Source organism: Cutaneotrichosporon cavernicola (genome assembly GCF_030864355.1).
Source record: "Cutaneotrichosporon cavernicola HIS019 DNA, chromosome: 6".
Lineage (NCBI taxonomy): Eukaryota > Fungi > Basidiomycota > Tremellomycetes > Trichosporonales > Trichosporonaceae > Cutaneotrichosporon > Cutaneotrichosporon cavernicola.
Window position 1 is genome coordinate 236,452 of NC_083398.1, and position 26,769 is coordinate 263,220.

The 26,769-nt window shown below is 58.6% G+C and overlaps 10 protein-coding genes across 10 annotated transcripts; 4 read left to right on the plus strand and 6 right to left on the minus strand.

Moving 5' to 3' along the window:
• Window positions 1–447: 447 nt before the first annotated feature.
• On the minus strand, window positions 448–1,561 carry CcaverHIS019_0600900 (uncharacterized protein; the record flags this gene model as incomplete). Its single annotated transcript, XM_060602509.1, has 2 exons — window positions 448–502; window positions 534–1,561. The coding sequence occupies 2 exons, from the start codon at window positions 1,559–1,561 to the stop codon at window positions 448–450; spliced, it is 1,083 nt and encodes a 360-aa protein (XP_060458896.1).
• A 642-nt stretch (window positions 1,562–2,203) lies between these two features.
• On the plus strand, window positions 2,204–2,714 carry CcaverHIS019_0600910 (uncharacterized protein; the record flags this gene model as incomplete). Its single annotated transcript, XM_060602510.1, has 2 exons — window positions 2,204–2,529; window positions 2,633–2,714. 2 exons carry the CDS (start codon window positions 2,204–2,206, stop codon window positions 2,712–2,714), a joined length of 408 nt encoding a protein of 135 aa, XP_060458897.1.
• A 315-nt stretch (window positions 2,715–3,029) lies between these two features.
• CcaverHIS019_0600920 (uncharacterized protein) lies at window positions 3,030–6,355 on the minus strand (the record flags this gene model as incomplete). The annotated part of the gene is made up of 5 exons (XM_060602512.1): window positions 3,030–3,086; window positions 3,127–3,712; window positions 4,510–5,912; window positions 6,073–6,079; window positions 6,123–6,355. The coding sequence occupies 5 exons, from the start codon at window positions 6,353–6,355 to the stop codon at window positions 3,030–3,032; spliced, it is 2,286 nt and encodes a 761-aa protein (XP_060458898.1).
• A 3,605-nt stretch (window positions 6,356–9,960) lies between these two features.
• Window positions 9,961–10,683, plus strand: CcaverHIS019_0600930 (uncharacterized protein; the record flags this gene model as incomplete). Its single annotated transcript, XM_060602513.1, has 1 exon — window positions 9,961–10,683. One exon carries the CDS (start codon window positions 9,961–9,963, stop codon window positions 10,681–10,683), a length of 723 nt encoding a protein of 240 aa, XP_060458899.1.
• A 1,118-nt stretch (window positions 10,684–11,801) lies between these two features.
• ORC2 (uncharacterized protein) lies at window positions 11,802–13,355 on the minus strand (the record flags this gene model as incomplete). Its single annotated transcript, XM_060602514.1, has 1 exon — window positions 11,802–13,355. The coding sequence occupies one exon, from the start codon at window positions 13,353–13,355 to the stop codon at window positions 11,802–11,804; it is 1,554 nt and encodes a 517-aa protein (XP_060458900.1).
• A 197-nt stretch (window positions 13,356–13,552) lies between these two features.
• On the plus strand, window positions 13,553–17,086 carry rfc1 (uncharacterized protein; the record flags this gene model as incomplete). The annotated part of the gene is made up of 14 exons (XM_060602515.1): window positions 13,553–13,681; window positions 13,717–13,804; window positions 13,836–13,872; window positions 13,913–13,918; window positions 13,955–14,024; window positions 14,061–14,506; window positions 14,539–14,706; window positions 14,743–15,039; window positions 15,077–15,193; window positions 15,228–15,636; window positions 15,672–15,757; window positions 15,876–16,013; window positions 16,057–16,213; window positions 16,337–17,086. 14 exons carry the CDS (start codon window positions 13,553–13,555, stop codon window positions 17,084–17,086), a joined length of 2,898 nt encoding a protein of 965 aa, XP_060458901.1.
• Window positions 17,087–17,557: 471 nt separating this feature from the next.
• Window positions 17,558–19,131, minus strand: CcaverHIS019_0600960 (uncharacterized protein; the record flags this gene model as incomplete). Its single annotated transcript, XM_060602516.1, has 4 exons — window positions 17,558–18,829; window positions 18,861–18,951; window positions 19,010–19,082; window positions 19,122–19,131. The coding sequence occupies 4 exons, from the start codon at window positions 19,129–19,131 to the stop codon at window positions 17,558–17,560; spliced, it is 1,446 nt and encodes a 481-aa protein (XP_060458902.1).
• Window positions 19,132–20,174: 1,043 nt separating this feature from the next.
• CcaverHIS019_0600970 (uncharacterized protein) lies at window positions 20,175–21,544 on the plus strand (the record flags this gene model as incomplete). The annotated part of the gene is made up of 3 exons (XM_060602517.1): window positions 20,175–20,546; window positions 20,596–20,670; window positions 20,717–21,544. The coding sequence occupies 3 exons, from the start codon at window positions 20,175–20,177 to the stop codon at window positions 21,542–21,544; spliced, it is 1,275 nt and encodes a 424-aa protein (XP_060458903.1).
• A 280-nt stretch (window positions 21,545–21,824) lies between these two features.
• On the minus strand, window positions 21,825–22,943 carry CcaverHIS019_0600980 (uncharacterized protein; the record flags this gene model as incomplete). Its single annotated transcript, XM_060602518.1, has 3 exons — window positions 21,825–22,052; window positions 22,217–22,278; window positions 22,706–22,943. The coding sequence occupies 3 exons, from the start codon at window positions 22,941–22,943 to the stop codon at window positions 21,825–21,827; spliced, it is 528 nt and encodes a 175-aa protein (XP_060458904.1).
• Window positions 22,944–23,325: 382 nt separating this feature from the next.
• BEM1 (uncharacterized protein) lies at window positions 23,326–25,657 on the minus strand (the record flags this gene model as incomplete). Its single annotated transcript, XM_060602519.1, has 5 exons — window positions 23,326–24,853; window positions 24,887–24,991; window positions 25,035–25,151; window positions 25,207–25,327; window positions 25,366–25,657. 5 exons carry the CDS (start codon window positions 25,655–25,657, stop codon window positions 23,326–23,328), a joined length of 2,163 nt encoding a protein of 720 aa, XP_060458905.1.
• Between the last annotated feature and the right edge of the window lie 1,112 nt (window positions 25,658–26,769).

The following is a 26,769-nucleotide window of genomic DNA, read 5'->3' on the forward strand; positions in this document are numbered from 1 at the left end:
AAGCGCCTTTGAATGTGAGTGCGGCAGAGAATCTGCTGTGAACGAATGGCTTTGTATCAACCCCAAACCTACACCGCTAATCTCTGAAATCCTTATGCGATGTCCTCTTTGCCAACTGTGCCACCGGTCTTCGGTTCGTTGATCAATCGAGGAGACAGAAGGCGGGAGGTCTAATTCTTAGCCCTGTCACCCGCTTTCACGGCACGCGACTGGATGGATACAAGAAGAGGTGCTGGAAGATGGATGATGGACTTGAGGTGCCTTTCCTGTGAGTATGAGTGACGGTGTGACATCACGTCTTATCCCCGACCCTGACAAACCCTTTCTCCCGCCCCTCAGTCCCCACGTGACTGACCCTGAAATCATACTGAATGACGCTTTGGCCTTTCGAATAAACATGCATGTACCATCGAGTCATACACAACCCACCCTTACTTCACCCCACCCCTACTTGTCACCCTTGTCGAGCAATGCCTTGACGATATACGGCTCGATTGTCTTGCTTTCATCAGTTGAATATCAAGCTCACTCACGTCCAATTGTCATGCAGCTGCTTGCCTGTACGACCGGGGATCAAGTTGTCGAATACTGCGCGTTTGGGTCCATTGCCAATGGTGGCTTTGAAGAGCTGCACAAGCTCGTCCCCGGATAAACGGCCTTTGGGCGCTGGCTTCTTATTTACCTTTGTGGAGGTGGGGGAATCCGTACGGGGCGAGATGCGAGCCTTCTTCTCGCCCTTGGGCTTGGCGGGGGAGTTGAGGGGTCGTTTCTTCACTTTGGGCGATTCGGCCAGGCCAAGATACCGCTTGGTGCTGGGCTCCAACTGTGACTCGCTCTTGACCTCGTCCTTGACCTCCCCGTCACTGTCTTCACTTTTCACCTGCGTCTTGCCCTCAATCTTGCTCTTGGCTTTGGTCTCGATCTCGCCGTCGCTCTCGCTCCCGGTCTGGACCGCATTCTCGTTCTTGGGAGGACTATCGCCCTTGACCTTGGTCTTCTTGCCCTCACCGTTGCCCTTGCTCTTGCCCTTGCTGAAGATACTACTCTTGGTCTTGCTGTTGATCTTGCTCGTGCTCTTGCCCTTCGTCTCGCACTTACTCTCGCTCTCGCCGTCGCTCTCGGCCAGCGCCGGAGGCTTGGCTTGGTCCCTACTCTCAGACCCAGCCGTAGGGCCGAACTCGTCATCCTCCTCGAGGTCGTTATTTGCCTTGGACTCTGGCTCGGCCTTGACCTGCGGCTCAATCTTCTCGCGGATGGTGATTGGAGCAGGCGACTCGGACTCCGCGCGGAGGGCGAGGGGATCAGGAGATTCGAACTTGACGAGCTGCTCAGAGTCCGCGGACTTGGCCTTGGGAGGCGACTGGGTCTTGGGCGGCGACTGGCTCTTGGGCGGCGACTGGCTCTTGGGCGGCTCGTCACGAGGCGACTCGCTCACACTCCCGTCCTCCACCATCTTGACGTCCCCCAGGCCCTCCATCTTGGACTCGGGCTCAGGCGAGGGAGAGTGGCGGTGGCGGCGAATGCGAGTGGGGCGGGTAGGAATTTCGATGACGAAGGGCATGGCAGGGTACAATGGGTTAGAGAGTTGAACTAGTAGGGTAGGAGATGGAAGTGGAGAGTTACACTGGGTAGGGAGAGACGACGATGGAGGAGTGAGGTGGGAGATGTGTTGGGCTTTGCGAACAGTATAGGACGAGGCGAAGTAGGAGGGCGAGCTTGACCTTGACCTTGGCCTTGACCGATGCGTGAGAATGGCAAGTGCGCCCTCTGGACCTCGCTTTGGAACACAGCTCGACGTGTGTGTGTTTGTGTGGTATTTACCGACCGCTCAGCTGGCCATGCCCAAGTCGAAAGGCAGACTGACCCCAAGATCTCTAAGAGACCAAGATATTCTGGAAAAACGAACCGCAGAACGGATCCCAAGAATCATTGTTTCGCCAGGACAGGGGTTTCACGAGCGTACGCGCCGCGCTGTTCTACTCGTGGGGGGGCGATGAGGCGACGAGGCAGCCTGTTCTGCCTCAAAGGCCAGACGTGAGAGTAGAGACTCATGTTGGTGTGCTCATCGTGTGTAGGTTAGACAGAGGACCAACTGCGCCCCATACTTATATCCTCCAGTTGCATCCACACTCTCAACATCCTCCCACTCTCTCATTTCCCACATCGATAACTTGATCTCCACACATCCACACCTCAAGTTGCCATGCCCAAGCGCAAGCACTCCCCGTCTCCCTCGCCAGATCCCGATTCTCCCGACATTGTCTTCGTCAAGATGGAGGTGACCCCTTCTCCTGACAAGCGCGAGTCCGACTCGAGCGACCTCCCCGACGTCAAGCCCAAGGTCAAGTCCGAGGGAAGCAAGCCCGGCCGCAAGCCTGGCGTCTCGTACGCGTCCAAGAAGTGGAGTGGTGCGGAACTGCGCCAACTCTTCCTCCTTGGTCTTGGGGGAGGAGAGAGTGGAGGCGTCCCAGCTGCCCGGTTCGAGGCTATGCCCGGTCGTAGCGTTTCGCAATGTACGAATGCGTGGCGGTGAGTATCTCCTGAAAAAAGTGACGTGACGTGAGCAGACAGTTTAATGACCCTAATGGTGGAAGAAGACAAGCTGGTGAGGAGGGAGACACGCTCACACCAGTCAGCGCGTCATCCCCGTCGTCCTTAAGGCTCTTGGCGACGTGGGGGAGCCCGGCGAAACTGGCCATCCGGATTCGCAGTAGCAGTGTGCGGTTGGAGGCGGAGAGCGGGAAGGGACACGGATTGGTGACGCAAGCTGAGGAACTAGTTCGGGTTGGTCAGGATAATAGTATGAGCGGCGTGTGTCGGGTATGTAAAGTGGTGAGAGTTAGCACGTGTGGGCGCAAGTTGTGAGAAATCTGCGCAATTCACGGTGTTTACTGCTGACCTTACTTACGCTGCTCGCTGATGACGGCTGTCTGGCCAAGAACCATACCTCATCCCACGCTCACTGTTCCCTCACCGCCCCGGACATTGTCAATGTACACGTACTGCTCCATCTCGAGACTGAATACACTCTACTTGCCAATAGCAGCCTTTCCGGTGAGGTAAGCCCCAACCACATTGGCAAAGTACTTGTTGTCAGCACACGTCACAACCGCGATCTAAACTCACCTTGCCCTGTCCCTCTGCGGCCTCGAGTTCCAATGCGGACGGCTTGAAGCTCCCGTCCCCGCCAGCCACAGTCGACGCGCCATACGGGCTCGAGCCATGGACGGTTGCCGTGTCGCCAGTAGCCTTGAACTGGTATCCGTTAGGCACGTAGATGATACCCTGGTGCACAAAGTACGGTAAGATGTTGAGGTGCGTCGTCTCCTGTCCCCCGTGCTGGGTGTTGGACGACGTAAACGTGCCGGCAAACTTGCCGATCAGTGAGCCTTGCGCGTACTGCGCGCCAGTCGAGTCGAGGAACGCGTTCACTTGCGCCGGCATACGGCCGAAACGAGTAGGAGCACCAATGATGAAACCGTCCAGCTCGACAAGGGCCTCGGGAGTGATGATGGGGTGCTTGGGCTCGAGCGAGGAACCGCCGCCAATCTTCTTGACCAGGTCGGCGGGGAGCGTCTCCTGGAAGTTGTAGGGCCGAACCTCGGCTCCCGCAGCCTCAGCGCCGCGAATAGCGGCCTCAGCAAGAGCCCCGGTATGGCCATACATGCTGTAATAAATTATACCGATCTTAGGGCGGACAACGTTGAGGGACCTGCATGTCAGCCGAGTCGCGCAGATTGGTTGTGACGCCATAAAGTGTAGGATCCGCGGTGGGTGCCACAAATGGACCTCAGCCGCCACGCCGATTTCAGTCCTCAACCCAGCATACTTACATGATAAACAAGGCTTTGGTAGTGCAGTAGAGATGCGATAGAGGGACTTGGCTAAGTGTAGCTCAGAGAAATGGTGAGTCTCAACGTTTAACGAGGGCTGAGGCTTAAGTAGCCGGGGAATCGGTAACATGACCGAGGTTGGTATCCCGTGTCCCGTAATCAATTGGTGGGCAAGATCTGTCATGTATGTTGACGCAAGCTTAAGGGCGCCAATCGTGCGATAAGGTGGGGCTGGTGTGAAAACTATAAGCTTGTAGCCGACGGGCGAGCCTGGAATTCTTGCTCAGCACTGCCTGGCAGGGGTAATGAGCGGAATCGTGCGGTTGTTCACTTGGGATGTATTCGATCGGTTGTTGACGTGCTCCGATTCGCACCGGCGTCTGGGGGGCCTCACCCTGTCCCGAATGCGGGGTAGTTGGTCAGCATTCTCGAGCTGTGCACTGAGATTGCCCCTCGGCGATCCCAATCTTCCTCCATGCAGTTTCCGAAGGTATGCCAGAGACAACGTCTTCCATTTCTCTAAATTAACCCAGGACATATTACATTCCATACAAACTCGGCCTGATCTTCCGCACCACTCCGCCTTGCGCCGGCCATCAACAAACCCGTGCTGCTCCGCTCCATTCCGCACGGCTCCGCCCAACCTCGCAACCCCGTGCACCTCTAGAGCACATACATGAAGTGAGGGTTCTCAAAGTCCGTGAGGTCCTCGAACGCGTTTTCGTTGAACGCGTCGGGGTCCATCCCGGCGGCGCGGAGCTTGGCATTGAGCTCTTGCTTGTACTCCTCGGCTTCCTTGTGGCTCATGATTGACATGTCCTTGAGACCAGCTGGGAAACCCAGGGCGACGCGCCGCGCCTCCTGCTTGCGGTTGAGGTACTTGAGGTAGAAGCCCATGGTGACAATAAGGATGAGGAGGATGCACCAGCACGCAATGTCAACGTAAAGGCCCGTGAGGTAGGACGGCGCCTCCCTGGCAAAGTAGACCTGCGGGCCGACAATGTTGCCAATGGTGAGGGCGCCAAACATGGTGGCAGTGGTCACGACACGCTTGGTGGTGCCAGATGCGTTGAGGTTGCACCACGACACGAGGAGTGGCTGGATGACCGCAAAAACGTAGGCGACGTAGTACGCGGCCATGAGGCCACCAGGCTTGGAGCGCGGTACTTGGGTAAGGGCGACGCCGCCAGCGATCGGGAAGATGGTCACGACGGCGAGGACGGGCCAGCGCATCTTGATGCGGTTTGTGATGTAAATCGAAGTGAGAAGGCCAACAATACCGATGCACCCAGTAGGGATCTGCATGAGGATGGTGTTGAGGGTCGAGAAGCCGAAGCCCTTGGTGATGAGGCCGCCGAAAGCACCAATACCACCAGACGGGCATGCGGCGCAGAACCACATGGCCGCCCACATGTACGTCTTGGGGTCGCGGTACGTCTCCCACACCTGCGCCCACTTGAACTTGGATGTCTTGGTGCCGGTGTTGTTCTCCTTGAGACGGTGGATGGCAATCAGGCGGTCGCGTCCGCCGTTACGCTCCAGGAAACGAGCAGTGGTTGGAGAGTTGGGGAGGAGCCACCACACAATTGGCACAAAGGCGAGCGAGACCGCACCGATGAACAAAAAGATGGCCTGATACTCGAGGATGGTGCTCGAGCGCTCAGTCGCGCGCCCGATACCGTAGCTCATCAGAGGGCCAAAGATGGCAGCACAGCTGTTGGCAATCTGGTATGCGATGGTGCGGTAGGATTGTTCGCGACGCAGCCACCACATCTGCGTGATGAGGATGAACGATGGCATGATGGTTGCCTCGAACGCGCCAAGCAACATGCGGCAGATGAGGAGCGGAACAAAGCTCTTACACGCTGTCGTGCAGATTGTGCAGATCGACCACATTGTCATGTTGAACATGACCCAGTACTTGACTGGGAACACGATCAGCGCGTACGCCGAGATCGGCTGGCACACGAGCTGCGCGCAATACACGACCGACGAGAGCCACGAGTACTGCGTGCCGTGGAGGTTGGTGTGCTTCTGGAGGTCGAACACGGCCGCGTAGGACACGGACGACTTGTCCATCTGGCGTCAGTGATGCTCAATGCTGTCATCGGGGTCTTCCTCGGCATCTCGGCCCGAGTGAGCACGTGCTCTTGGGCGAGTGCAACGCCGGAGAGGTACGGACAGTGTGGGCTAAATGTTCCTTGCCACCCTGCCCAACCTTGACTCAATTCGTACTAACCTGCTGGCTGGCTGTCAGCAAAGAACTAGGCGCTACCCCACTCTACTTACATCCAATAGGTGATGCACATGGGAAAGCACACGTAAAAGTCGATGCGGCGCAGCACCTTCTTCATCTCGGCCATCGAGTACTCGATGTGTCCTCCCGCTTCCTCAAGGAGGCGGGCGGCATCGTCGAGCTGCGTGTTTGCCTTGTACTTTGGCTTGCTGGATGCGTGCTCGGCATCGCGCAGTTCAGGCGCCTCAAGGTGCTCGACCGAGACAATGTCCTTCTTCTCGTCCATGATGTCGTCCTTCTTGTTCTTGTCGACCGTGGAGTGTAGTGACGAGATGGTGAATGGGTCTTGTCGAGGCTGACGAAAGAGATGGCGGATCGAGGAGAATGCGACCAGCAGATATATCTGTGCCGCCGGGATGGAATTGCAACGTGCAGAATCAAGATGCGGGGTATGCCGAGCTCCGCACTGGGCTCCGCTTGGAGCTACGGCGAACCGGCGCCGGTTTGACGGTGTTGTGAACTAGTGCATTTGTATGGCAGCCTAGGTACTGGAGATGAGCTTGGGCCAAAAGGCAAGAGCCGGCGGGAGTGCGCCTCTCCTTCACCATTTACCGTCGGGCCAATGTTGGGACGCCGCGGATCGTCCGGGCCGATAGAGACTCGGCTCCGAGTCGCCGACACTTCACCTCATCGGTGGCCCAGCCGAATGTCATTCTCCACCTTGCATTCTGCCGGCAAGTAAACGGAAGGGAGGTCATGCTGGCGGCAAGATTGGAATGCCAAGATGCTGTGCTTCGAGGTCTCGGGCCCGGGGGAGGGAGGGAGGGTTGATTGGCCGTGTGTATGGCATAGAGTAGATGGAACATCGCCGGAACACTTTCGCCGATGAACAGTTCCTAATGTTCCACACCGGCGCCGGTGTCCACCCAACTTCGGTCCGGGTTCCGGAATGCCGCCTTTTGGCCACATGGCTAATATCTCTCCATGCCATGGCATGCCCAACCAGACAACCACAATCGACAGAGCAGTTACAGTGGGTCCAAGGTACATAAGCACTGGATATACAAAGGAGAGTTGAGCACTACCACATAGTTGTAGTCCAAGTCGTGAGGGGTTGGAGCTTGATATCCGAGCAATTCCAGCAGAGTCCGTGAGAGTGCAAAGCTAGACGGATCCATCAACATGCCGCTGATCATCATTTGGATGGCCCAGTTGAGGGTCACTATGTAAGGGCGTGGTATTCCAAGAGCTTCCGCGATGTCAGCGCCTAATAACGACCTCCAAGTATGACTGAGGAGTTCGGCCTTCTAGGTCATTGGTGTCCGACGTGGCCCAGTAGTTTGACGAGAAGTCTGAAGTCAAGAAAGCAATTAGACGGAGGGGGACTCGGCTCGGTGTGCACGTTGTGAAACCCAGAACTCCCACTGAGACTGTATTGGGGCTCTGTGTGAACACTGCCGGCGATTTACTCCTCCAAGTGAAGCGGGCCTCGGGGCACCCGTTGCCATGTGCGGTGGCTTGTGAGTGACACACTCCTTTGGATATTCGACCTCCTTTGTCCACGGGATGACGAAAATGAGCTCGGGATTGCGGGGAATGAGACAGTTGACAGTGATGTTGAGGGGGAGTCGGAAGACTGTAGCTCCTGGAGGTCAATCAGGTCTGTGAGGCCGAAGGTCCACCGCGCTTACCGTGGGAGACCAGCTGGTCTACGAGCGTATCTGAGCAAAACAACGGGCTCACGGCGTATGTACCACCAGTCAGAACCGGCAAGTCTTTTGGCTCATGTTTCCCCACCGTCAGTGTCACGTGGGTCTGTATGTTAGGGTTATCCCAATGGGGATTGATCCTTTGATCAAGGAGAGTGGGTGGCAATGCGGTGGTATCACGATCCAGTCCACCGTAGAGGTATTGGGTAGGACCTGGGAAGAGGCGTCTTGTATCTGAGCAAAGCCCGATCCGGGAGGTGCCCAGATTCGGATATCGGGAACTGCCTGGGCTGTTGGCGTAGGAGGAAATGGAAGCTGGGATGAAGGGATGGGTAAGATCAAGAACAAAGTACGCCAGCCAGGTGATGTGACTGGCGTTGTTGATTGATTCCACCTTCCTCGCACTGTCAGTAAACCAGAGCTTTGGGCAGTGGAAAGCATGGTAACGTTGTGGCACTCTGGCTGATGAGGATCCATTGGCATTGTAATGGTGAGTGCAGGGGGATCAGGGGAGTAGAGGGAGGAGGTGAGTGAGGATGCACACAAGCCGTGGGAATGTGAAGCCAAGCAGCGCACTTGATACAAAGAGCCGCTCTTCCTTGCGCCAAGCAAATGTCCATCTGACCATCGGCCGCAATGCCAAGTGCCTATTAATGGTCAGTGGGTAGGTGGGTTGCAAGTCACCGCGACATCCATTAGGGGACGTGTTAGCCAGCCCTCGCAACACGGAGGGTGCAAACATTGGGGGTTTCCTCCAGTTGAGGCACCAGTGTTTACGTGTGCGGTCGCACAGCACGCCAAGCTCATTAGCTGGCACCAACTTATTCGGTTGCACGGGCGCGCTAGTTCTTGTTGTGGCTGGCTGGAAAGACTTGTACCGAATGGTTTCAGCCAAGACTTTGCGCGGGTGCGGCCGAGTGTGGCAGGATGTAGGATATATGCCCTGCCCGAAAAGGTGGGCGTGCCAAGATGCTTGGTACCTCAGTCTGCCATGTCGCCACGTCAGGCGTCCAGATGCGCTCGTGTCTCGGTTGGTGAATGGTATTGGACAGTATAGGGCAGCCAAGAATACACCAGCCCTGGAAAGCCGGAAGAAGTCAGCGAAATGCTGGTATGACGGATCGGGCGCCGAGAACGTCGGGGCTGTTGAATCCAAATGCGCTGCATGGGGTTTTGGTTCGTGTCGTCATGTGGCATCCGAGTAGGTCTGATTCAATTAAAGTCGAATGTATGACCAATACGAGCACTTATCCGTCGGCTGGATGGAAGTGATCTATTTGTAAGTAGTGGTCGTAGTGGGGAGCTACAGTAGTGGCGAGGTGTTGTGCCTCATCTTGGTGCAGAATCTAACTATAGTCGAGTTCAGTTTAGTCACAAAGGCGTAATCTAGACCAGCCGATTGCTCCACAATCAACACAGTCCAAGCTTAGCCAAGAGACACACAAGTCTGGTCACCCGGAAGTAGAAGTGGCACAGCTACCTAAAAATATCTAGGCATAAGACGAGAGGAAGAAGTCTTGGAACAGATTTCAGGGTTGGGAGTCAAAGTCGATTCAGACGGGCAAAAGAGCACAGCAAGAGGTTTGTTCTAAGCAACCCGTTACCCTGCCGAGAAAAAGGTCGGACATGCCCAATGCCCCTGATTTCCTTCTTCTCACCCCACCCAGGTCCACCCCAGGTTGTACCATTATTCTTGGAACATGCCACTCGGTCCATAATCGACCCTCCCCCTTAACATGGTGCACCCTCACCACACCTCCACCCAAATTGCGTCGACCCCGTTCCAAGTTTGGACCAGAACTTGTCACAAGATCTTTACTTGTACACCAAGTGTGTGGAGCCATCCCACCTTGGAAACATTAGCTTGGCGTTGTGTATCGGGAGTGGGACCTGAGACTTGTAGGAGAACGGCGTCAACCAAGTCTCAGTCTCAGTGAAGTGTATTCGGGTTGTCGGGGATTGCGGGGCAAGGGCGAGTTGCCGCTGGCTGTATTTTGGTCTTCAGTCAGGAACATGGCGGGGATTGTCATCTTGGCATGTCTTGGCGCGTGCTTGGTTCATTTCGACAGCAGGACAGTTTACTCTTGGCAGAGATGCACTCATTGTCTACTTAAACCCCACTCATCCACCCACCCCAGTCACTTCTTCCTCCCTACACACAAACTTGATATCATCACTTAACATGTCTTCCACAACTGCGCGTCACCCACCTACCGCCTACTCTGGCCCTTCACGTCCACACCCCTACTCGCGTCCTTCGCACCGACGCAGCCCTCCTCGCGAGACCCGCGACTTTCCCCCTTCGCCACCAAGGAGCCACCACGACGCCGCATCGCCTCCCATGCAGAAGGCGTCCGTCGACCAGGGTGACAACTACTGGGACGATGTCCCTCCCGCTCCGGCTTCGCTCAAGTCAATCCTCGACTCATTCCGCCGCTCTGGTGAGGGCGACCGTGAGCTCCTCATGGCCATCCTCCAGGCCAAGAAGAGCGAGGAGGAGCGTCTCACTGCCATCATCCAGACCCGCCTCACTATCCTCCAAGCTCGTCTCAACGTGGCCGCCATCCAGGCCCAGATGCCCGCACCAACCGACGCCTTCTCATCCTACCCCCCGAGCAGGGCACCTGAGCCAGCAACCCGCCAGGACCGCAACTCTAGCATCTCGTCCAGCGCTTCTTCACCAGCCCTCCCACCATACTACTACTCGCAGGGGACCGAGCGCATTCACCTCCCCCCTCCAATGGGCTACTCTGATCGCGAGCGCCTCCCGCCCCTCCGTGAGTGCGACACGCGCGACCGCGACCGCGACCGCCGCGAGCGTCCCGTCTCTCCCCGCGAGCCTGCTGGTGGACTCGAGATGCTCCTCGAGGGCGTCCGCGAGGCCGAGCGCGAGGACCGCGCCTAAGGTGCAGAGTTTGGATTTTGGGGTTTAGCATAGCGTCAAAGTGTGTTGTACAATATCCATTTTGCCCAGGACGGCAGGGCCGTTAGGTATAATTGTATCGTTTGCATGTCACCAGTCATGGTTTCCTTTCCTTCAGCGGCGGGCAAAGACTCGACGAGGCTGTCACCGTCAACGACGTCGAGTCACTTGAGCGCTGCGCTCGGTTCAATGTTTCGAAGCAGCTAGAGGACGCCCACATTCATCTCGGCTCGGTGCCACGCCCACCTCTCTGATAATTCTTATTCGCATTCTCTCGCTCCACCGCTCCACCTCGCTATCGCTCGCTTTCGACCGCCAAAATCCGAAGACCGATCAACTGCCAAGTGCGAAGCGTTCTATCCGACCTCAGAACACGACTCCCTTCCCTTCCTCCCCACAGAGCTCACCAATCGGCCGTAGCCATCAGCGCCCAGACCAATCCACAAGAACGCACGAGTGCTGCGCCCAGCTTGGCGAGGCTACGTACAGCCCTGCAGAATTCCTTGGCCTTGGCATTCTCTACTACGGCACCCGGGTCAGCGTGGTTAGCCCGGAATCTCAAGTGGCAAGTAAGCGAAAGCACGTCTTGGGCAGCCTTGGACAGCCTTGGGCAAGGAACGATCTTGGGGACCCCAAGGCAAGACTGGCACGGGGATAGGGGCTGGCGGGCAGGATTTCGTGCCCGCACAATCTTGGGTGACTCAAGAGTCTTGGCACTTGGTGAGGTTGTACAAGGGCCGATGCGGATACTTGGCGCCAGTCCAACCGTCAATTGGTCAGCTGAGGCTCGTGCCCGCCACACCACGGTACGCTGATGTTTAATATCCCCTTAAGCGAATCAGGAGTTTAGTTGGTCATGGGTCAGCCGCGTCAGCAAAGTGACCCGCGTAATGTACAATATCTTCATGACAAAGAGCGCCACACGGCGCATGCAAATGTGAAGGAAGTGGGATGGGCTCCAAGGACCGGACCCGATGTGGCATTTCGGCCCAGTTGGAAGCGGTCTCGACTTCGGCTTGGGACTTGTAATATCCGTTAAGGGCTGTTGATCGGGCGCCGCCACGGTCGCGCGACGCGCTACGTGAGATGTTAGGCTGCTGCTACGCCTCAACATCCTTCATCTCATCGAGAATGCGCTCGATGGCGCTCTTGCCGAGGGGGACCCACGCCCAACGGCCAGTACGCCCGTCAGGATCGAGTTCTGCGACGACAACGAGTCCGTGATCGCGGAACTCGCCGAGGAGGGCATTGAACCGGTCCTCCTCACGGGCGATAAAACGGTCGCGAGCCGTCTTCTGGAGGAGGTCGACGTCCATTGCGAATGGTGGGGCAATGGCGGCTGGCGGTTGGGCAACGTGCATGGCTGGGTCAGAGGGAAGGGCGCCGAGTTGGCGTGATAAAATGAGCTTGAGTAGACGCGCTGCCATGGGAGGCACGGAACGCAGGATCTGCAGTGCGCCCTCCTCGCTCACGCCTGCTTGTCCACCCTGGCCAAGCGCTCCGAGTGCACTTGCGCTCAGACGAGCGTACGACAGCTCGACGTCGTAGTCATCGTATGTCGCGATCGAGTGGTACACCCAATTGAAGCCGCGCGATGCTGGGACGGGGATATACTCGTCCCCCTTATGCCGTGTGCGCTGTTTCCGCCAGGGATGGGGCGGGGTCGCCGTAGCCGTGGCCGAGAAGAGAAGCGGAGTGTTGACGTGGTCAAACGTCGCGATGATATGGATACCTGGCGAGCACGCGAGGAGACTGAGGACCGCCATAGCCTTGGTCGCCTTGAGGGCGGGGGCGTCAATGTTGTGCAGCACCAGGAAGAGAGGGCGAGCCCCTTCGGCCGAGAAGTGAGTGTAGACGCGGTGAGCGGCACGTTCGAGCGGCGTCGCCCCTGGTGGGGCGGGAGAATCGGGGATACCGAGGTTGTCTTCGAGCGAAGAGAGGACATCGCGGAGGTTCAGGCCCGGAAAGTAACCGTTCACGACGGAGCAGTGCCCGCGCTCCCCGAGTCGGGAGACGAAGCGGTTGACAAGGCGTCGTTTTGACCCAAACCCGTACAGGAGGAGGTTGAAACCGGCCTCGAGCTCGGCCTCCCACTGGGGAAAGTACGCCTCAGTGACCTCCATCGTTGTCTGGACACGACTCGTCGCACCGCGCGCACCGACAGCCGTCGCCTCATACTCGGCCTGCGAGAGGGGTGCCGCGAGGGAAGCGTACGAGCGTCCGCTCGTCTGGGCTCCACGTGACGCCGCCATAAAGTACGCATCAGCTCGCGACGGCCGGATGTATCCATCGTCTCCGGGCTGGAGGACGGGTTTGGTCTTGCGCGCTGTCCCAGGCGTGCGCGGCTTGCGTGGGGTGGTGGCTGCTGATCCTCGCTTCCGCCGACTCGGCGTACCGACCAGCCCGACACGCTTCGATGGCGTGTGTGGCGTCTCGTCCTCGTCGTCCAGCTCATCGGGCTCGTCAGCCTCCCCCTCTGACGCACTGTCCGACCCTTCGTCGTCAGATCCCGACTCGTCTGCACGCTCCGCATACCCGGTCAGGAAGGAGACGAGGTGTGGCGCGGACGCGGACGCAGAGGTTGATGCTTCGGGTACTGGCTGTTCTGCCTCCGGCGTCTCCTTGCGAGCACGCTTGCGCGCTGGGGCCGGCATACTTGCTGCTTGCGTTTGCTTTTGTATAAGTGCGGATTGTTGTTGTTGAGTCCAGGGTGACTGTACTTGAGAAATTTGGTTCCGTCAAAGTCATTGACGCGCCTCACCTCCACTTGAACTCCCAAGTCGCGTAACCGGGCAGCTTCATTGCTTGTATTGTGGCAACTCCATCTCCATTGCTGTTATCGCCATCCAACATGCCGGTAACACCACGGAAATCCAACACCCAGGGGAGTCAGAAGGACTCGTCGCAGGACAAGGACAGGCCCAAGAAGGCTGCACCTAAGAAGCCCACCGCACCGGCTGGCAGCGATCTGCGAGGATGGGTCAGCTAGAGTGTTTGCGTACCAGCTGACAGCAGTTCAAGCCTGGGACATCGACGCCGTCTAGGCCCAAAGAGGAGGTCAAGCCCAAGGCTAAGGGGACTGGTGATGAGCCGATCATGATTGGTGCGTGTGAGGTTGTTCCCACTAACCGAAGATGAGAGCGATGATGAGGTTCCGGTGAAGAAGCCAGCGTGAGTAGCTGGTTTGCACCCGGGCTCAGCTAACAAACAGGTCACGGTGTGTACTGAACTTTCCCGAGCTGCTGACGACTAGGGCGCCACCCAAGCCGGAACCCAGCAAGGCTGCGACAACCAGCAAGCACTTCCCAACTGCCTCAAGCTCGGTGGGTTATTTACCAATTCATGGCTAACTGGCGCAGAAGCGACCCATCGCCGTGGAATCCAGTCCAGAGCCAGAGCTGGAGCCGGTAAAGGTGCAACCCAAAAGGTCTACCCCTAGAGCTGCGAAGACGGCCGCCAAGCGCAACAACCTCGTCGAGTCCTCTGACGAAGATGACATCAAGCCGAAGCGCCGTACACCTGCCAAACGAGTGGCAACCGAGAGTGAAGACGAAGGCCGTCCACCGAAGAAGGTGCGGGGGAAGGAGGCTCCGGCTGTACGCGACAGTGACGAGGAGATGAGTGAGGAAGACGTCAAGCCGAAGACGGCTGCTCCCAAGAAGGCACTGGCGAAGAAGCCTCCCGCCAAGAAGCCAGTTGCCAAGGCTGCGCCGGCCAAGAAGCCTGCCAGCAAGGACAAAGGAAAGGACGAGGACGTTGAGGACGGCAAGGACGACAAGGACGAAAAACCCAAGCCCAAGTTCAAGTGAGTCCTACTCGTGCTTTAGTTGACACCAGCTTCCATGCCATGGCGGCTCGGCGAGCCGCTGGCCCAGCCGCCCCGGGGTCCAAGCAGATTCCTGACGGCGACCCAGCTGCGTTGGCTGGCCTCTGCTTCGTGTTCACCGGCGAGTTGGAGTCGCTGGGGCGTGACGACGCCATCGAGCTTTGCAAACGCTATCATGGGTGAGCTAACCAAACCTAGCTCACAGCTGACCGCAGACGCGTGGTCGGGACACCATCTGGCAAGACCGACTATGTAATCGTTGGCGAGAACGCAGGCGCGTCCAAGATCGCTAAGATCAAGGAAAAGGGCATCAAGACGCTCACAGAGGACGAGTTCCTGGACCTCATCCGCACGCGCAAGGGCGTACTTGATGACAAGCAGCAGAAGGCGCTCGAGAAGAAGGAGCAGGAGGTGATTAAGAATGCCGAGGAAATGGCCAGGCGTGAGGAGGAGGAAGAGAAGCACCGGAAACGCAAGGAGAAGGCTCTGGCTGGGACAGGCCTGGCAGCTAAGTGGGCTTCCAGACGCCGAGGTCAAGCTGACGCGCAGGAAGGCTGCCCCTGCTTCAGCGCAGTTGTGGACCACGAAGTACGCGCCCAAGACCATCAAGGAGGTTTGCGGCAACAAGTCGAACATTGAGAAGCTGCAGACGTGGCTTGCCAACTGGTCAGCTTGCACGCATCCAAAGCTGACATGACAGGCAGAAGAGCTACAACTCGGGCTTCAAGAAGCCTGGCAAGGACGGCAGCGGGCTCTACCGCGCCGTTCTCATATCGGGCCCGCCAGGTATTGGCAAGACGACGTCAGCCCACCTCGTCGCGAAGGAGTCGGGTTACTCACCACTCGAGCTCAACGCAAGTGACACACGCAGCAAGAAGCTCCTTGAGAACGGCACCAACGTTGACAACACGTCTCTCGACGGCTTCTTCCAGGGCAAGGGCGTTAGGGTTCGTTGCAATGACGTGGAGATGCTAAAGTTCCAGAGTACGACCGTTACCGACCTCAACTTGAGCAAGCGCACATGCCTCATCATGGACGAGGTCGACGGCATGTCAGCCGGCGACCGCGGCGGTGTGGGCGCGCTCAACGCGCTAATCAAGAAGACGAAGGTGAGCTGCGGATATCGCAGTCAAGCCAACACCAGATCCCCCTCATCCTCATCTGCAACGACCGGAACCTCCCCAAGATGAAGCCGCTCTGGGGGACAACGTTCAGCCTCGCGTACAGGCGGTGAGTGATACAGTGGTGAAATACTGACGAAAGACCTGGCCCGCAAGAAATTCGTTCGCGCATCCTCTCCATCCTGTTCAAGTACGAGCTATTGCCGCAGGATGTAACTAACAGCCAGGGAGAAGCTCAAGATCCCCGCCAACGTTGTTGATGAGCTCGTCAAGGGTGCCAACTCCGATATCCGCCAAGTGCTCAACATGCTCTCGACGTACAAGCTCGGCAAGAGCGAGATGGACTTTGACGAGGGCAAGGAGCTGTGAGTCTCCACTGCCTGAACTCGCTTCCTAGCTGACGCTCAGGATCAAGATGAACGAGAAGAATACGATCATGACCCCGTTCACCATCACTGATAAGCTCTGCGGGCCGTACTCGTTCGCCCGTACGAGCAAGGAGACGCTCAACGACAAGATGGACCTGTACTTTCAAGACTTCTCGTTCGTCCCCCTGTTCATCCAGGTGAGTTCACGATAGGCTCATCCCTAACTCGCACAGGAGCATTACATCAAGACTAACCCTGCGCGGTTGAACAACCTTGATGGGCCTGAACGAGACCTGAAGAACCTCGAGTTAATCAGTCAGGCTGCAGACTCGATTTCTGACGGCGACCTTGTCGACCGCCTCATCCACGGCGGCGAGCAGCACTGGTCTCTCCTCCCATTGCACGCTGTCACCTCGACTGTGCGACCAGCCTATCACATCTACGGAATGAACCGCCCGACCGGGGGAAGTGGGTGGGGCGGACCCTCCTTCCCACAGTGGCTGGGTCAGAACTCGAAGATGGGCAAGCTGCAGCGCGAGCTAACCGACATCCAGATCCGTATGCGCTTGAGAGTCTCAGGATCACGTGATGAGATCCGACAGCAGTATATGCCGTTGCTGGCTGGCAAGATCGTCAAACCGCTGATGGACGAGGGGTCCGAGGCGATCGACGGAACGATCGAGACGATGGACGAGTACTACCTCGGCAAGGATGACTGGGACGCGTTCGTCGAGCTCGGCGTCGGCGACATGTCTGAGGAGAAGGTGCTCAAGATGATCCCCTCAGCGACAAAGGCTTCGTTTACGCGCACATACAACAAGCGCGACCACCCTATCGCATTCCACAAGGGCGACATGTTTGCAGCCTCGCGCAAGAAGGTTGCTGCTGAAGGGGAACAGCCAGACAACGACGCCGTGTTCGAGGACGACGCGCCTCCACCTGACGACGAGGATGACAAGAAGGCTGAGGACGAGGTCAACGACGTGAGCAAGGACAAGCTCATCAAGGCTGTTGGTAAGGGCAAGGGCAAGGCTGCTGCAGGCAAGAAGGCGGCCGCAAAGAAGAAGTAGCCTACGGTGAGGGAGGCTAGTAGGTGTGAAGCACGCATAGACCATACCCCTGTGACTGTTGGATGTATCGCATAGCCAGGCTGGTACTGTATGTGGGGGAATGAGCGCAGACGGCAGAACACGAGAGGAAGACCGAGTAGGAATCAGAAATAGGCGTTGTCAGAAATAGAACCTGTTGGCTGAAACGGGACGCGACAAAAATAGCTATCGATGACCCGTGTGGTTCGGAAACCGGGTACGCAAGGAATTACTGCGGGAAGGCTCGTGGCATTCAGTTGCCGGTCGGCGGTCACCGCCAGGAGCGACTCGCGACTCAGAATGCCTCAGCGCGCGTGGCCACGACGTGGTATGCACGCGTCCGTGCCTTGGATAGCGGTGGTGAGTTGGTGTGAGTTGCTCTAGCCCGCACACGGCATGGACTACGACAGACATTGGCAATCGCAACGCTACAAACACGGGTGCAAGCTACAACTACGCCTCGGCCATCTTGACGTCTCCGTCGGCGTCTTGTTGGTCGGCGGGCTGCGCTGGCTCGGTTGGTGCTTCTTCCGCCGGGGGCTTGCTCTCCGTCTCTGTTGCCTCCTCAGTCTGTTCTACATTAACCTCCGTCCCCATATTAGCCTTCTCCTCGATTGTCTCGGCCGTCTCGGTCACCTCTGGAGGTGAGGGAGGTGAGGGAGCCGCTGGAGCAGGCTCAACCACGTCCGTCTCCATCGCCTTATCCGCCTTCTCCCCGACCTCGACCTTGTCGACGGGCGCGGCCGGCTCGGCCATCTCGACAGACGCCGTGACCGGCTGCGCGGCAGGCTCATTGACCTTATCCTCCACAACCTCGACCTTCTCCACAGCCTCGAACGCCTTCTCCTGCTCCTCCTCGACCTTCTCCTCAGCCGGTGCCTCGACCTTCTCCGTCACTGCCTCCCCCTCTGTGACCTCGGTCGCCTTGACCTCGGTCTCGGGCTCAGGCTCTGCCGGCGCCGCCTCTACGACGGGAGTCACGGCCATGGCCTCGGCCGGCGCAACCTCGACGACAGGCGGTGTGGCCTCGGCTTCGGCAGTTGGTGTTTCCGCCTTCGCTTCGACGGCCTCCGCGGGAGTTGCGGCCGCTGGGGTCTCCGCCTTGGCCTCAACGGCCTCCGCGGGCGTCTCAACCTTGGCCTCGACCGCCGCTACGGGTGCCTCGAGTGTTGTCTCGACTACTGCTGCCGGCGTCTCCGCAGCTTCAGCAACAGGTGTTGTCGCTTTGGCCTCAGCCGCTGGCGTCGCTGCCACGGGCGTGTCAGCTTTGGCCTCGACCACCACCGCAGACTCAGACTCCCCAGACCCCTCCACGGGCGCCGCCGCCTTGTCCTCCACTGGCGCGGCGGGTATGGGCAGCTCATCCAACATGGGCGTGACGGCCGCCGGCTCAGCCTGAACCCCCTCTCCTGGCGTGGCCTCCTTTGGGTCGTCCGGGAGCTCCGTGATCGTCGCCTCCGGCATATCGGCCGCCGGCGCGGCCGGCACCGGCCCAGACACATCAACCATGACGACGTCGATCACAACCTCCTCCACGCGTATTTCCTCACCCTCCTTCGGCTTGGGTGTGTCCTTGTTCTCTGCAGGCGTGGCAGCCACCTTCTCGGGTGCTGGCGTCTCGGTCAGGGGCGCAGGCGTGACGCCAGCCGTGGGAGCTTCGGTGTGCTCCTCGTCCGAGTCCGTCTCGGGTTCCATCTCCTCGTCGTCGAATGGGGAGGCTGCCATCTTCTATCAGCTGGGTAGGACGGGGTCTTACCTCGTCAACCCGCTGCCACTTGCATACTTTGTACGTGCTTCCTTCGGGTAAGCCAGCGGGCTGGACCCATCCGCGTCGCCACTGCTTGACACTGGCATCAGAGGAGATCGGGATGGAGAGAAGGGAGTGAAAGAGAGAGGCACACGTACGGCGCGAGTAACTGTCGCTGGTAGGCCTCGGAGGAGGCGGAGGTTGTGAACCGTCCTTGGACGCGGCGGACACCTGGGGTCAGAGTAAATCCGCGGGGCTTGGACGACGTACCGTGTGACATTGTTGGTGGAGGAAGGTGGATGGAGGTGATGAATGGAGTCTTGTCAACACACGGTGGTGACAATTGGGTCGCGTGTTTCGGAGATTGGGGCGAGTCCGTAATTCATCCAGCGAGCCAAACAGTGAAGATAGACAAAGCGTTGAAGCAACAAGTTGGGTGGCGAACCAAGCCAAACACTAGGGAGGGATGAAGATGCACTCGTTTCATCTCGGACTTGACTCGCATCGCACATCTCACAACGTGCATGATCGTATTTCTGATCCAACCCCAACTTGGGCATCGCTCTGTGTTAGGCCGTACAAAATGTTACTGGAAGCGGATTCAACGCCCCCTCCCCTTCCCAATGGCGCGAGCTTCTCAACGGATGCCACCTCGTCTCCCTCTTCAACACCATCCATATCGTTATCGCTGTTCAGTTGCATGGATGAATTGGGAGTCGAAGAGAGGCTGCTTATCACTGGAGCAATGACGTGGCGTTTGTATGGAGCTGCGTCTGACACGGCGCTTGCCGAATGCGGCAGTTTGCTGGTTTGCGGAGGTATTTTTCATCACCCAAGGCCTGGGATCTAGATGAGAGAGGTATTGGATAGGGGGCAAGAAGGTGGCGGCCGATTCCCCCGCCCAGAGCCGCCACGCCGCCACATTCATCCCACACTGTACCCAGCCGCAAGCTTCTGTCTCACCCTACAACCACCCACCCCCCCCCCCCCCACCACCACCACCGTTGAATCCTCGCAAGCTCAACAGAGGAGCCACAATCCACAATCCCACAATCAACACCTCTCATCCGCATCCTCATCTACATCCTTCCTCTTCACCTTTCCCATCCTTCAATTCTTCGACTCGAACTGCTTGGCGCCCAACCCCACACTTCTCCTGGCGCCCTCTCGCGCTAATCGGCGTTCGCCTCTCCGCCACTTAGTGGAAGAGCCACCAAGGGCGACCTCCCACACCATCAACCAAGCCCAGCCTTCCTTCACAGTCTTCATCCGTCTTCCTCACTCCCCCCTTCCCCCCACTTTCTCCCACGCATCCCACGCATCATGTCTCGGCTTCCCTCATCTCGCCAGGACCCCAAGGTCAGCTCGCCAAACTCCGTCCCGGCAGAGCACCAGCACTCGAACGGCGCATCCTCTTCCTCAACACCTGTCCCACCACAATCCCTCGCAGCATCGCGCGACGTGTACCACCGCCCCTACATCCCGGGCGAGCCAACCACCATCACTGAGACTATCGCCTCTGCGCCAAACCCTCACAACGCCGACTTCTCACCTCTGCCATTTACCCAGGACGAGACGATGGACCCGTTGGCACTCGACGCTGCGGCCGAGGAAGAGCCTGGATCACCGACCGCGCGCCTGCTCCGCGCAATTGCTCCGCCGAATGCAACACAGCCCAACCCCAACTGGCCTTCAGTGAGTTGTGATCCAGTGTGGCACTGTGGCACCTGCTGACCTCCACCAGCCGCCTCCCAACGCAAGTGTCAACCTTTTCATCGGCCGCGCGCTTCTGTCCAACGGCAATGACAACTGGCCTCTGGTGAGACACCTTGCCTCCAATTCCTATTGTCACTGCTAACACGGAGAAACCCAACGACATTGTCAACTGGATCCGCAAGCACTACCCCGACGAGTGGGACGGTGACGAAGGGCGATGCTCAGCGCACCGCGTCCGCACCTACCTCGCACGCAAAGGCGCCGACATGTACTACGAGAAGCTCAACCAGGGCTGCATCGCAGGCTGGCGCATCCGTCAAAACCACCTGTGGCGTTTCGAGAACGGCGGTTTCCAGGGCCGTGGCATGAAACAGGAGGAGGCTATACTCAACGCGCAGAAGGAGAACGAGATGGTCGCGACGGCGGCACACAAGGCGGCTGCTGCGGCGGCTCTGGCACAGGGCCATCCGGGGATCAGGGTGTCCATGTCGTCGAACAACCCAGGCGAGGGACCGCCTGCCAAGCGCCAGCGCAAGATGAACGGACAAGCTCGCAGGAAGAACCTCAAGAAGGCCGAAGAGTACGACTACGGCTACGGGTTCCAGACATCAGCACCGGCCATCTCGGCCAACGACATTCCGCTCGCAGGGCCAAGTCACTCGCAGCCCGTCCACCAGTCGCTCGAGGCGGCGGCAGCCGCCGCAGTGGCTGCTGCTGCAAACGCCGAGGCCGCTGGCACGCCGATGGGCAGTGCAAACGAGACGCCAGCGTCGGCGACGCAGGGCGACGGCAGCCTCGATGCCAGCATGGTGCACCACGCTATGGCCAACTCGGCGCAGATGGACGAGCTCGAGATGGGCATGCAGCTACCAATTGAGATGCAGATGCACTCTGAGACGCACGACGACGAAGACCAACGATACGACTACGGACAGGCCTACTACGCTGGGCAGGGGCAAGTGTATGGAGGCCAGTAACACGCGAGCAGAACGGGCACAAGCACAGCACAGCACAGCATAGCGAGAGAGCAGTCGCACGAGCAACGCGGACTCACGCCGCGGATCCGGTACGGTAGACTTGTAGACCGTGGGTATTGGCAGCGAGAGATTGGTCATAGCAGAGCCATGTATCAGCATGTAGAGGTCTCGAGTGAGCAGCAGCCCGAGTTGCTCCTCTCCTGAGTCTTCATGCGCGAGATCAACAACAACCACGCCAGATTAACAGATCAACAGATCCGATATCTATGCATCTATGCTACTACCAGAGCTTCCACCACGACCGCCCGTGCTGTGCCTTGACCTCCTCCATCAACTTGGCTTCCGGCGCCTGTGTCGGTGGTGGCGCCACTCGTGCAGAACCTGCGGTGAGGGCAGGTTGGGAGGCCTGTGTGGGCGTGACGGTTGCGTCCTCGAGCCCCAACATCCCCCGCTCGCTCTTTGAGAGGGTGAACATCTCGGCCGTGTATTTGTGGAACATGCGGCGGATCTGGTGTGAGCGTGGGAGTGCGAGGGAAGCGAGGCTGGGGGGGGGGGGGAAATGAATGGGGAGGGACTTGGGTTGGGGTTCAAGAACGGTAAGAGCGACACACTACTGGCCCGACGATATGTGCGCGGCCCTCACCATACCTCGCCCTCGCGCCTGACACTCACTGGACTAAAGACATGTTCGTGCGGCCCATAGTCGGCAAATAGGATCATGTACCCGCACGCAACTGGTGTTAGCTATGATCTGATCGTCGTTCGCCAATCCCGTAATCAGAACCACAACTTGATCAAGATCGAGCGCGACGAGGCCGAGTAGCAAAAATGGACACGCGAGTGCGATGCGGTAGAGTCCATCTGGTGCGACTCGCCCGCCTCCAAGCCTCAAGGCCTCCGACAGCCTAACACCTTCCTCTCCCACCCTCCCACCCTCCCACCCTCCTGCTCTTCACTCTTCATCCTTCCTCTCCTCTTCCATTCAACTGCCTCTCTCTCTCTCATTCTCCCCTTTCCCCTCCATCTCCACCGTCTTCCTCCCTTCCTGTTACCCGCACCACATTTCCGTCATGCTACCGCCCTCACTCCATCCCTCCAGAAACCATCCGGGGCTCTCCCCCTCGCGCCCCGCGTCTGGGCCCACTCGCCACGCCCACTCACATCCACCAACGATCCAACTTCCGATCCCCAAAGCCCGCGCCGTACGCGGCATAATAGGCTGAGTCGCCTCGGGCAACTTTGCGAAATATCGTTCTGCTTCCGCAGCGCTCGCTCCAGCTCGAGGACCGAGGCCCGCATGTTCGCTGGGGCCGGTGTATGCGCGTTCCGGACTGCGCTTGAATGTCGCGGCGGAGGGTCCTGGAGTTGAGGCGGGGGTGGGGGCAGGTGGCTGGCTCATGGTTGCAAGGTGTATGATGGCAAGAGACAAGAATGGAATCTTCAACTTGGTGGAGGGTGGAGGTCGAAAAGTGAGTCCGCCCCACTCTATTCCCCGCTGCTGAAGGCTTGGCACTGCTCCTCACTGACTTAGCTGGCTTGTTTGCACACTCTCTGTGCGCACTCGCTCACTTGCACGGATACATCCCCAAAACCAAGAACTCATCTACCGACATGTTTCGGACGTCGTAATTGCCGCGACGACTATCGCGACGACACTACTGTACAACTTTCGCGACTCTATCCACACTGGTCATCAGATGGCCCGCTTTGCAATTATGGCCGGTTCGTCTCTGGGCTTCGTCTAGTGTCCGCGCTTCTGCAGCACTATCACTTCCTTTCGCCTACTGCTCCGCATACAGGAGCAACCTCTGGTCCTCGACTGCCATCCACTCAGCCATATCGAGGTCGTCGCGGATCGGCTGGGTCGGTCCCTGCGCGCCCGCCGCGGCGCTCCCGCTCGTCCCGCCGACCTTGTATGAAAGGACGTTGACGTCGGGCCCCAGTCGCGCGCGCACCTTCTCCAGCAACTCGATGTACGTGACCTGCGGGTGCACGCGCAAAGCGATAAGGTCGTCCGTCGCTTTGTCGTACACCTTGACCTTGACGAAGGCGGCGCCCGAGCGCGGGTTGGGTGGTGGTTGCGCGGGGGTGGCTGGCATCGATTGCGATACTGGGTGGTGGTTGGGGAACGACGGGCCTGTCGCCGTGCTTGGCGAGTTCGTCCACTGCCCCGCGTGCGGCATGTGCACCTGCTGGCCTGACATCTGGCGTCCGTGGCCCTGCGAGATTGCGAGGTCACGGCTCGCGGTCCGCGTGTGTCCATGTCCGGAGTACGCGTGCCCATTGTTGTAGGCGGGAACAGGCGAGGGCTGTTGCGCCGTTGGAGGCAGCATCGCGGCCTGGTCGATGCTGCGATTGTTCGCGTGATGCTGCTGCTGCGCCCCACCGAGGTTCATGGCGCTCATGCGGTGGGCGAGGTTCTGCAGCTTCTCCAAGCCCTGCTCGCGCGAGATCTCCTCCGAGTAATCGCCAAACTTGGCTGCAAAGTACGAGCGGACCAGCTCGTGCCGCAGAATGTAGGCTGCGTCCGCGCCGCGCAAGTCTAACAGCGCGCGCACGTACGCGTCGAGCTCGTCACGGCGGTATTCGGTTAACTCGTCGTCGATCGCCTCGTCGACCGGGCCCGGCATGTAAGGCAGAATCCGTGGTGGGGGTGCGTCGCCCTCGTGTTCTGGACGCCCGGCCTCGGCAGGGAACGTGTCGAGCAACGCGATCTGGAAGTCGTAAAAGTCATCGTACGTGCGATATAGGATGAGCTTGGACGCAGGCGCCGACTCGTCATCTGGGACATGGACAGCATGGAGTCTGAACCAGTAGTTGCCCGACTCGTTGTGGAACGAGGGCACGCCGAGTTCTGTGAGCTCGCCGAGAGGGAGCATTGGCTCGTTGTCCGTCGTCTGTGCTGATGGGTGGGGCTCGGTGCACGGAGGCCCTTGGGGTTGAGTGGTCATGCCTCGGGCAGCGCCTGCACCGAGGCCCGCCGCGCTGCCTGCCGACGAGCGGGTTCGCTGAGACGCCTGGGTCCGCTGAGACGCGCGGTTCGACGGTACGCCGCTTCCCCCAGCCTGTGAGTTGGCCTGCGTTTGGAAGGGCGAGTTTGTGACACGCTGGTCGGGCGGCACGTCGAGGCGGCCGAGGGGAATCGCCGCTGCCTTGTACTCGGCAGTCGCTTTCTTCCACTCCTCGACCTGGGGAATGTTGGTCGGGAACGAGTCGAGTCTTAAGCCCGTAACTGGGTCGCGAATCTCGACAAACGTAACAGGAATCAGACCTGGACCGCCCAACCGGCCAATCGGCTTGGCGACGAACCTGCAGTGAGACACGACCGCATGCACCACTCACCATTCATGGTTGCTCTGTGCGATGACGACGATGGGCTCTCCAGCCTTTGCTTGAAGTTCGTCTGGTCGCTCGGCATGGAAGTCGTATTGGACAATAGCATAGAGTCTGGGGTCAGCTGCGCACGGACACCCGGAGTCGTCCCACTCACGGCGACACGCGTTTGTTCCCTGGCGTGGTGGGTGCTGAAGTGGGTCCCATCATGGCGGTGGGCGAGTGCATAGGGTTGCTGCGAGGCAGAGAGTGTGAGTTGGAGAGAGATCGGGTACTGGGGTCAGCGGCGACACACAACAGAACACGCGGCATGCGTGCTGGTAACGCACTGATCGGGCGGCGAGGCCGTAGTAGGAGATGTGGGTTGACCTGCCTGGTACTGTCGTCCACCCTTTGCAAACTCCTCAAAGTCCTTCTTTGGGACTAGACCGCGCGATGATGTGATAGGGTCTGAGTTAGTTGGGATGAAGGGGATTGAGTGAACTTACTCAATGCCTCGTACCACTCGTCACGTTCGCCAATGACATACCAAAAGTCGCCTTTAGAATAACTTAGTTGCTGGGGGTTGGTGCTGCGGTGGCTAGCGAGGGCCTTGATAACCTTCTGGGGCGGTGCGACGCGCTCTGTTGGCCGTGAAAGAGGATTGGCAAACGGTGGGACAGGGCCATTGGGGCCGTTGGGACCGGGCGGTCGGAACCCCGAGCTTGGACCTGTCTGCCCGTGCGAGTTGGAATGCGAGTGGCCGTTACCATGACCTTGTGAACGGCGGAACGACTTCATGTCCACGCGCGCGGGATACGCGCAGGCCTTGTTGATGACGCGGGTGCGTGGGTGTGTGCGGGTTGCGCGTGGCTGAACAAGGAACCGAAACTGGGCGCGACTACGGGGTTCTTGCGCGGGGGCTTGCGAGGTTTAAAGTGAGTGAAGTAGGGGATGGAGGTTGTAGGCGCGTCAGGAGGTTGGAGAAGGAAGGGATGTTGAAAGTGAAATGGGCACGAGGTGGTGAGGGAGCGCGTGGCGATGGACAGGGGAGATGCTGTTGGATGAAACGGAAAGGGTGAGGAGGGGAGGATGTGGGAGGGGCTAGGAGCCAGAGTTGGTTCGTTAGTGGCGAATGGGGTTGAGGGGTTTGTGAAAGGAAAGGGTTGGCGATGAAAAGTGTTGAATGTTGTTGTAGAGTGGGATGGATGTAGCTGTCTTGATGAGAATGAGGACGAAGAAGGGAGACAACAAGAGAAGACAAGAAACACGATCTAAGGGAAGCGTGGGTTAACACGGACAGCGAGGGCCCAGGCTGCGAGCTTCCAGGGTGAGAGCAGCGAAAAAGAGTCTGGTAAACGAGGGATTGGGGGGGGTTGCACAAAGTCCGAAATCCCTTATTACTTATTACCTATTACCATAATGCAACCGTATTCTCTCACACGACCTCAAAAGCGGCTGATTGCAACAGGCCAACAGATGCATGATCACTCCATCCTTTGTAACTCCTGCACCCCGGCGATGGGTGGGGGTACGACATATTCCGGGTCTTGGGTAGACACTAGATACACATCGACACGCGTGCGGTATGCATATGCATGACATTGAGATAAGCGACCTGTTTGCGTGGCATGGGGAGCCCCTAGCCCTGGAAAGTTTATTGCACTCATTCAATTTCAGCACGCGTTCAGGCGTTGGTCTTCAGGTTAGCGTCCCGTCGTGAATGATGTCGAGGTCTGACATAGGTGTGTGCCGGGGCGGAGGTGGTGAGCGACATGGTGATATGGCGATCGTCCTCGTCGTAGGGGCTGCCAGCTGCCAGATGACGAGTACGCGATTGCTGGCGGCATCACACCATCGCCGCCAGGCGAATGAGCAAGTCCCAAGCAACGCGCCCGCACCCCTTCTCCATC